The following is a 10,439-nucleotide window of genomic DNA, read 5'->3' on the forward strand; positions in this document are numbered from 1 at the left end:
ATTTCTTCATAATGCTACACAGTTAAACACAGCGTGAATTAATAACGTTTTTAAAATTATTATTTTCAAACAAAGTCGAACCATCGTAATCGAAAAACAATTAATAATTATAGTATTAGTATTATAATGGAGTTGGTAAGGTATACGCGCATTGACATCAAACCACAATACATATCTAACCACTGCACAGTAGGTTGTACGTGTAGAGTGTACCTTGTCATTAAGTTAGTCACTGTAATAAATGATGTGTTACATTTGAACTCAAATGATAAATCAGTGCATACGAACAATTATGTTGAGCGAAGACAGACCGTGAAATTTAATTGTCTTTACATTGCATGTCGAAACCTGCGTATATTTTACAGCTATGCAGAAAATGCCTAATCCAACCAAATAAAAAAAAAAAAATATAGCTCCTATTACAGTTTTTTTATGCCTAACCACCAGCCTATATTACCAAGTTATGATAAAGTATAATACGTAATATATTTATTTTACTATATGTAAGTAATACTGTAAGTTGAATTAATCCTTGCGGACAAAATTGAATTTACTGTATTATAAGGAGTGATATTTGACATTTATAAATAATAATTTATAATGTTTTTATAGTATGAGTTTTATTTTGTTCTTTGTAGTACATACCCGTGGCGGCCAGCACTCTGAGCCTGATGACGCAGTCGATCGACCGGTACGCGTCCATCAAACACCCGCGGCACAACAGGTTGCACCGGGACAAGCACGTCGCGTGCCTGGTGTCCGGCGTGGCGGCCGCATGGACGGTGGCCGTGGTCGTCTCGGTGCCGCGGTATGCGTGGCCGGTCCGCCGGATAATCGTGGACATGCAGTGGACGCGGTACTACGAGGCGTGCTACGTGGCCGTTGTGTTCGCCGTTCCGTGGGCCGCTGTAGCGTTCAGCCAGCGGGCTGTCAGCAGGACGCTGTACATCACGTCACTTAAGGCGGCCGCGGCCCGCGGTCAATTGCCGTTGCCCATGCCCTTAATGACGGCCGAATCCAAGCAAGTGATCCTGGTGGCATCCATACAGAAGAATACAACTGTTCAAACCAAGGTCAGCGACACTTGATATTACACATATTGCACTTGGTTGCAGAGCGCACCCTTTCATGACCGTTAAGACTTAAGTCCACCGTCCAACGTTGCAGCCCAAATTCATATTTGACCATTATCTAGTAAGTCAAAATATATTGTCACGTGAATGGCTACGCTTTAGGGGATGATGATATATAGGGGGAGTTCACTTATAGGTCTGCTTACCAATACTTACAAATAACTTACTACTCAATGGTTAAATATGAATTTGGGTGGTTAAGTTCTCGTACATCAGCCATTATCTCCCACATATCAAAAAACATAGTAGGTGTTACTTTAGAGTATTACAATGCTACTATGTTAGGAACTATGAATTCATAGCAAGCAATATACCTAATATAATATTTGTTAATAATCAAGTTCCGAAGTTTTTGAAACATTCAAATTGGGTCAATGACCCTGGAACCATAAAGTATTTTTTATTCGTTTCTATGGAGATAAACAAAGAGTTAGGAATTAAAATCCCATTTTTAGCGGTTTTTCGTGAATTGTTGGTGGTTTTCCCATGACATTAAATAACTATTGAAAAAATCGAAAAATGACCTCTCTAAACCATCTTGATCCCATTTTCTAAAATATAAGATACTTCATGTTGAATTTGAAGAACTCCTTCTGCAGGTAGACATTTTGTATACAGGATAAAAAAAATAAATAAGCACCATTGTAAAACCACTAGCTTCCTCGCTCCACTCGAAATCTAAAAAATACAGTTTTTTGCACATTGAAGTCACATTGAAACCCTTCTAAAATAAAATTATTAAAAATCCTTTCTTAATGCACTCCTAGACTATAATACAAACATACCCTAAACATTTAAAGTCAGTAGCCACCATAGTGTAGACTTTCGTTGATTATGAAGCAGTGAGTAAGGACTTCTTTTATATATTATATTATACAAGATAACCATCACAAATTCACACATCCAAAGGTGGGCATTAACTAGTTAAAAAGTTAATTTTTTTTTAACTTTCAACTTAACTGGTTAGTTTATTTTCTAATCAACTTATGAACTTAACTAGTTTAATTTACAGTTGAAATAACTTAGCTTTTCTCAGTTGATTTAAAAAAATCCATCAAGTTAAAAATATTTTGAATTTTTCGTTTATACGTAAATATTACTATGTCAGTATAAAATAAAAATAGTCCAATACAAAAACACAAACATTTCTGTTCTTTTTCTTGATAACATAATTTTGTATATATTCGTATATTTTATTAAGTTGTAAATTATATATTATTGCAATTATAAATGTTTTTAAAAAAATAATCATTTTAAATTATAAATTGACAGTTGTTAGGTATGTTTTAATGTTATATAACTTATATTATTCAATTGCTATATTATGTAAAAAAATATATTTGGTAAATTATTAATTTGAGATGATTATATAGTTTAAATTAGTAAATAATAGTAAAGTAAAAGTAAAAGGGTATACTCACACAGTGTACATTATGATAAAAGTTCAATAAAATTGTTTTTTATAATTTATAAATTAAAAACTAAAAAGACACATTCACTCAACCAGTATATATCTAGTTTTTAGACACGCTCGCATACATATACACTTGCACACAAACACACATTTTCACATAACACGCTTTACTTAGGTAGGTCGTCAGTTCCTATTTTCCCGGCGAACCCTATCATTGCTGTTCGACCTACTACACATCTGCACCTCTACACACCGCGCACTACCCATCCAGCTATTATTCAATTATTTTAAGTTCTTAGTTCAGTGGCAAAAACGAACTTAATCATGGGTCATTGGTGTTCGAGTGCACGTTTTATCGCTGTACGTTGCCGGCCCATACAATGGTCTAATGGGAATTAAAAAAAGCGTTTATTTGCAGCTTCCATCCATATTTACTTAATCAACCCCGCGCATTAGCATAGTATGAATTAAAAAGGCGTTTATAAGAGTATAAAGCTAAACCTCCAGAATTAAGTTAATCTAATGGGCATTAATGAATAACGATTGCATACAATCGTAGTATATATTGTAATATATAGGTATCAATATTGAAACCAGAATATCATTAATGAATACCTGCAAAGCTAAGGTTGTTAATACATATTATATTTTGATTTGTGGTAAAAACATTGAGAAAAACTAATCGAATACATAATAATGATTATTATATTGATTCCCGATCGTTGATCAATAAATCCCTTTAACGTAATAACCATTTCGTTTAATGGATATTCGAATAGTGGAAAAGTATTATAACTAAGGTAGTAACTAAAATATAAAATATAATTTTGAATTTTTATATAATTTTGGAAAATTGAAAAAACCGGCACCGACACCCTCATTATTAATACCTAATAAAATAATTGGCTATTTGTGATGAAAAAAAATTATCTACCTTTTTGTAGGTGACTAATATACATAGTATATTTATAGTTTGATAATAAAAAACAGGATCCATTTTTTCTAGTGGACACCATGTTTGTGGACTTCAAAAAAGTATTCTTAAACATAGTGGACGTATTTGTATGGACAAATCGTATTGACATCATTATATCTATGATGTTGCAATGGCGTGTCTTTGATGCCAACAGGAAATTTGATACATTTGCTAATAGTCAAAATGGCTTTTTTTATTTTTATTTTGGTGATACCTAACAACTACCGAGTACCGACCTCTATAGCGAGTGTGAGCGAAACACTGAAATAGTGAAACGTATAATGTATGCCTGAGGTAATACCATTATAATTTACAAACATAGAGAATAAACCATCAGCTTTACATCCATCGTATGTTATTATAATGACGTACACGATACGAACGAATCGTGTATTGCTCGTTCACGGATCTTTCTTGTCGGTAAGTCTATGATACGGATTGATAATGCAGCATGCGTTTCAAAACTATAATTTAATTAGCGTAAGTCTACAAGCATAATATATATATATTATAATATACCTTTAATATTATATACCTATTATGTACCTGTAGGCACTAAGGCATGTATAAGTATATTATATTATTATAGTGTCGTGCGTAATGCGCATAGACGGAGGAGACGTTTTTTTAAAAAAAAGGGCGGCTGCTACGAAGTGTGAAGTCGCGGTTTCGTAGTAAGCAAAAACGTATTTCCACAGAAGACGGATTAAGGGTATAGTAATTGATGTGCGGTCGCGATGTTGGAGAGGGCAACTGATAAAAATGCTAATTCGCTGAACTCTCAGTTTTTAGACTCGTCACTTCACGCGCCGTCATGAACGATGTGCACGGCTATACCGCTATCGCATGCAATCGATATCATACGATTCAAGTGTTTCCAAAGGAAACAAAAAGAAAAAAAAACCAAATCTTGCAAAAATTCTTTTTCGATATCCAATTAATACACGAGAGTTGAATAACCCGATTATCTCCTGACGTTTATGGGCCGGTTTAATGACAAATTTTATTTTTTTGACGGGGGAAAGTGGCGCGTAAATAAGATTTTAAATTATTTTCTGAAAAATATCGTTAATGGCGTGTATTTTCCTGCTATTACAGATGTGATTCAGGGGCGTAACTAGAGGGATAAATTCCCCAAAACTTTTATTTTACAGCTAATATTTTGATAAAAGTATTGGTAATGACTAATGACCATTCAGGTTTGATAGAAACATATAACTCCCCCAAACCAAATTCCTAATTACGCCATTGCAGATATGATTATGACGTTATCGGATACATAAACACATTTATGATCAATAAATGTAATCTCACGCCAACACGCGAACAAAAGTGCAATAAAATCGGAAATAAGTTCTATGTACCTATTGAAGGTTAAAGCATGATGATTTTATGTAAATGAATAATAAATTGATAGGTATTGTTCCCGCCGCAGAATAAATTGGCAGAATAAACCTACCTATATAGCTCCGATCGTTACAATCGCAATACTGCCGAAAATACGTTATTAAAAAATCACTATATTTCATAAATTATATTTTATAATAATATAATTGTGTGTCTAATGTCTATACATTATTGGATTGCCAACTGAATAAGACGAGTGTCATTCGAGATGTGATAATATAAATATTAAACACAGTATATTTCAAAGTGATACATTGGCTATAATAATATATAAATATTCCAATATGATACACTTGGTACGGAGTTTTACTTCGTACATTACAAATAATCAATAGATACGTAGTGATTAATGTCAATAGAAATCATAGTTTGTACCAAACGATGTAATTACTATATTATTTTAAATCTATGGACTTTATACAATATAGGAAATCAATTAACTCAACGTGAATATAAAATTAGTTTAATGATTATGAACTGCATAGCATAGAAAACAAATTAACTCGTTCAGTAAGACTAGTTTCATTTAAAATAAAGTTATTCTTTATGTAACTTAGTTAAAAGCAACCTAACTTTTGCTATTTATATTAAATGCCAAAACGGTTTAAATTCGCCCGCTCTCATTCAACATTTACATAATATTATCGTGTCACAGCGTTCGCATAATATATATAAGCACGTATTATTTAACGATCGTCGAAATCAAATGACAATCATCGCATGGATGATTATTTGATTTCCGGAGACCCACCCCCTTAGTTGAGCCACTATTTTTATTTTGTTTTCGTCGCCCGCAGGTATAAGGTAAACTCATTATACTCGCGTGTATAATATAATATTACTAATATCAACTACCGACGCGACGGTGGTAATGCTGGCGAGGCGAGGAACCGATTTCAGATTAAAAACTTTCAAGGGTATTTTTTTCGTCACAGGTTGCATCGATCGGCTCTGACGGGTGTGGACTAACGAGTTTGAATGTTTATTGTTTTTGTTTATCGGGTTTATCTGATTTTCCGTAAATTCATCTTTCAGCGTTTTTTTTATTTTAATTTTTTTTTTCGCACCTTATCGATTTTACGAGTCAAGTTATTTTTTGTCATTACTCGCGCCCCATTTCGTCATAACGACGCACTCGAAAGCTTATTGAAATTAGAAGCAATAACCAGCGACTTCTTGTATTTATTTTGGACGTCGCAAAAAAGAACACCGGCGATAAAATGTAACACATAACAAAAGGGCTCGTAACAATGTACTTTAATATTTGAACTGGAAAAAAATGTTTTAAAATTGACATATTATGTAGGTATACTGTTTTACTTATAAGTTATTATACGCTGAACAAATAACAATTGTACCATGTAAAATAAATGTCTTTACCGATGGACATAATATACGCACTACACTACTACCCATATTTATGGGCGCAACTAGGGTAAAATGTATGGGAGTGCTAAAATCTAAAGCACAACACGAGAACCCCCCCCCACCCCTTTTTTAGGCAAAATTATTTTATGTTTATACAAATTTAATGTTTTTAGACAATCATTAAATAATCTAACACAAAATATCAATTCAGCATATCAGAATATAAATGTATTAAATAATAATTAAATAATGCTCATATTATAATAAATAAATTTTTCTATTATTAGTTAATTAAACTTATTTAGAATTTTTTCATTATTAATGTTATTTGTAATGTATCTTTCAATACATATTGAAGCTAGGTTTGTAAATCGATTTTGTCCCATGCTTGTTCGAAGCCAATATTCTACACTCTTCGCATGGCTGAAAAGGATCTTTCACACGTAGCTGATGTACAGGTATTGTGATTGCAACTTGAATCAATTTATATGAACTTGGATAAACATTCTTGTTTATTATTTTCTTATGTCTTTAAAATTGTAATTAGTTGATAAACAGTTTTTTAGAACAATTATTTCTGCCTTTAAACTATTAATGCACACTCCCAAAAGGTCCTGCATAAAATATTAAGGATTAGGTAAGGAACAGTAAGGTTACACAATTTTATATGTTCATAATATTATAATTTATAATTACTCTATAGTGGTTTATAAAAAGCATGCAATTTTCAATATCAAGACTGATTCTACATATTGTGTACACGTTAAATTTTAATAGGTAATAAACCCAATTTAATAAACGCATTTGATGTTTCCATTGACCATTTAGAGATTAACATAACTTAGAAAAACAATATTTTGATAATTTATCAATGTTACCAGTGAATTATTATTTATAAAAACAAAAGTGTTACTGTTACCAATATTGTAAAAACCGGTACAGGAAATTTTGATATTGGGAATGCTAAGCACTCCCAAGCCCCTCCCCCTAGTTGCGCCCATGCTCATATTATATCGAGGATTTTCATAATATTGTGGTTTTAATTATATTTGAAAATTGTATGGTCTAATAATGAAATTATTATTATGAACGATCATCAATGATTTATATATATAATTTTAATACTTTATCTATCACCTTTATTTATTAAAAATATAATTAATTGTTGAGTTTCAATATTTATATAGTTTTGATCATAACTAGTTTTTTTTTATTGATCTTTAAGCGCGGAAACTATGGCCATTAGCTGTTTGTAGGGGGGGGGGGGGTACGGTTGGATTGGAACACGTGTATGATGTGTGGCGAGAATTGTTCACTCACTCGCTACAATTGTATATTTATATTAGATTACATTGAAAATTAAATAACTCACTCTTTTTTAATTACCTAGATACATCTTTTTTGCACCACGCTAACCGAAGTAGGTATAGTGATTTCTCGAGAACGTTGTTTATTTTTTTTTTCTCTCTCTAGCCACATAAATAAGCACCCAAGATCAAAGACCCCTGGCTTCAAATATAGTCAGAAGGTAAAAGTCAACCCTAACTCACAAGTCACGGTATACACGCGAAAGCGTTGTAAATAACGCTCGTTTTGCGGACGGAAATGAAACCTTAAATGAACTCTGCAGATGTCGTCGTGGGGGAATTATCTGAGTTTTGATAATATTTCGGATTCAGACGTCAGTGCATTTGATATCCTTTAAATTAAGCTTTGCGATAAGATACAATGAAAATGTCACACTAAAGCATGCCAGCTTAAGTATTATTATATTATATTTAGCCACATATATGAGCAATGCCATACTATACGTATATGATGTTGTACACAATCTTTAAGAATTTGTTGAGCCGAGTTTGAAGGGAAACAAAATAATCTCTGACCTGTAAGATGCATTTTTGTAACGAAGACATAGTTCCAAGTCTCACCGTGAATGTCTGACGGCATTTATTTTATGGTTATAGCTTACATATTAGGTATATATTATTACTATTTGACCTTAACCCGGAAAAAAATTGTGTGTCGTCCTGGTAGTTAAAGGGCCCCGGATGCATATATTCAAGAGGGCCCCAAAAAATGTTAATTCATAAAATGATAAAAAAGTGCTTATAAGTAAGTAGTGCAAAATATTGTTTTTTTTTAAAAAGTACCTACCTTATTTAAAATTCACATTTAAGTTAACTACATAGTTATGCTAAGTAATTATTTATAATTCTAAATAATTATATAAATAATAGGCCTTATAATTTTATACAACTTAATATTTATTAATACGATTTAATTTGTGTATTTGATTTTCTCTATATGGGTAATTTTTGTAAAATGACAATAGTACTATAAATTATAATGGAATATATAATAATATTCAATATCCAATATTTATACTACTATCGAGGCCCTTGAACACAAATACGGCCTAAATTAGCTAGAGGGAAAGAGCTATTGAATAAAAGTATCTACTATGAAATAATATAATATGTGACTTTTAAAATGTATATCAAAACAAATTAAAATATATTAATTACCTACAGTTACTCAATATCAATCATATATCAGATTTTTTGAAAGCGATAATAACCTGCAGGTGAAATAAAAAAATAAAATATTATCCGCTATGCTATATTCTCTAAACCTACACCCAGTTAGGTATATTATCATATACATATAGGTACTTATAATAGTTTGTTATTGAGTTTTTCATCATAATATTTTTGGTTAGGAAAATGTATACTTATAGTATAATGAACCTACCACTATGTGTCTCATGCTATTAAATCCAAACGCTTGTTCACAGGTGACAAATGATGTTGTGATACAACAGCAACAGCCACATTCGTCCCATCAGCAAAGTCAACAAGAACAACAGCGGCAGCTACAAGCACAACAGCAACAGCAACAAAAGCAGCGTCCCACGCCGAGCGCACGAAGTCGACGACGATTGGCCAAAGTGTTGGTAGCACTGGCCGGCGTATTCGTCGCCTGTTGGTTACCATACGCCGCCGCGTTACTCTACACCAATTGGTTTTTTTCATCGCCACACGACGGCGATGTTGACGAAAACGGTAACGAAGACGACGGCGGCGGCGGCGGCGGCAAAAGGCACGCAGTCCACCGGTTGGCCACCGTGGCCGCTATGCTTCTGGGCCACGCCCACTCAGCCGTCAACCCTGTGGTGTACTGGTGGCTGAACCGGCACACGTTACGCGCCTGTCCGTGGTGCTGGTCCTCGGGCGATCAGTTTGACGACGATGACGACGACGACGACGTCGGGTTCGGATGTGGAGCGTTGGGTTGCGTCGTCGGCGGGGTCGTCGTGGCGTTCGGATGCGGCAGGGGCGACGGCAGTTGCGGCGACAGCGGTGCCGTCGATTGCGGTGGCGGCACTGGTTGCCGGCAGTCACAGAACCACACGCCTACACGGCTCAACCGGTTGCTGTTCCACCGACAGCCCAACAACCACCAGCGCAGCCGCCAACCCTCGTCTACCAACGAGGCAGCCCTGGGGCCCTTCAACCCACGGTTCGCCACGCCGAAGAAACGACCGCAACAGTTGCCTGTCGTCAAGAACCCTGTCATGCTGTATTACGCGTGAATTACAGCTTGACCCCGCACCAGTCAAACCCATCCTAAATTCCCACCCTTAATGTACAACACTATCGATCAATGTCTGCGATAGGTTCTTCCTTGTCGTTTACACGCCATTGTTACATATACCACCACTGACATCCATACCTGACGTTTTCTCCGCCCTCTTACAATCGTTGTGTCGAATTTGCAAGTCCAAAACACGCCCATACCCCGATAACAAAGAGCGAGATTTCTAAGCCTGGGTCCTGAAACGGAAAAAAGTAGTTGTTCAATACAAACAATTTGTTTTTACAAATTTGATTTGCAGTTGACATCTCTAAGTCGTGGTGCTTGTTTGACCTTGGACCTCAGACTTTTCCATTACCAATACCTGAGTTAACGGTGCACCTGTACCTTCTACGACAACTTACATCCTGTAAATATCGTGCGATACACCTTCAAATTTGGAGGGCGATGCTGGATAGGTCAGAATGACAGAATATGTGTACGAACAAATACAAATTTAGATTTGATATTTTGTACCAACTGTACAGTTGTGTACCTATACCGTAAA

The 10,439-nt window shown here is 34.6% G+C and overlaps 1 protein-coding gene across 1 annotated transcript; it reads left to right on the forward strand.

The window, feature by feature from the left end:
• The first annotated feature begins 618 nt into the window (after window positions 1–618).
• LOC100572534 lies at window positions 619–10,431 on the forward strand. Its single transcript, XM_003248825.4, has 2 exons — window positions 619–1,073; window positions 9,093–10,431. The coding sequence occupies exons 1-2, from the start codon at window positions 672–674 to the stop codon at window positions 9,888–9,890; spliced, it is 1,200 nt and encodes a 399-aa protein (XP_003248873.3). The 5' UTR covers window positions 619–671; the 3' UTR covers window positions 9,891–10,431.
• Window positions 10,432–10,439: the final 8 nt, after the last annotated feature.

This window comes from Acyrthosiphon pisum, unplaced genomic scaffold (assembly GCF_005508785.2).
Source record: "Acyrthosiphon pisum isolate AL4f unplaced genomic scaffold, pea_aphid_22Mar2018_4r6ur Scaffold_12589;HRSCAF=13222, whole genome shotgun sequence".
Taxonomy (NCBI): domain Eukaryota; kingdom Metazoa; phylum Arthropoda; class Insecta; order Hemiptera; family Aphididae; genus Acyrthosiphon; species Acyrthosiphon pisum.

What these genes read in the sequence shown, in the direction of transcription:
- LOC100572534 (XM_003248825.4), top strand. Translation starts at nt 672, where the DNA reads ATGACGCAGTCGATCGACCGGTACGCGTCCATCAAACACCCGCGGCAC. An exon ending in ATACAACTGTTCAAACCAAG is followed by an intron (nt 1,074 to 9,092) that starts GTCAGCGACACT and finishes GCTTGTTCACAG; the next exon opens with GTGACAAATGATGTTGTGAT.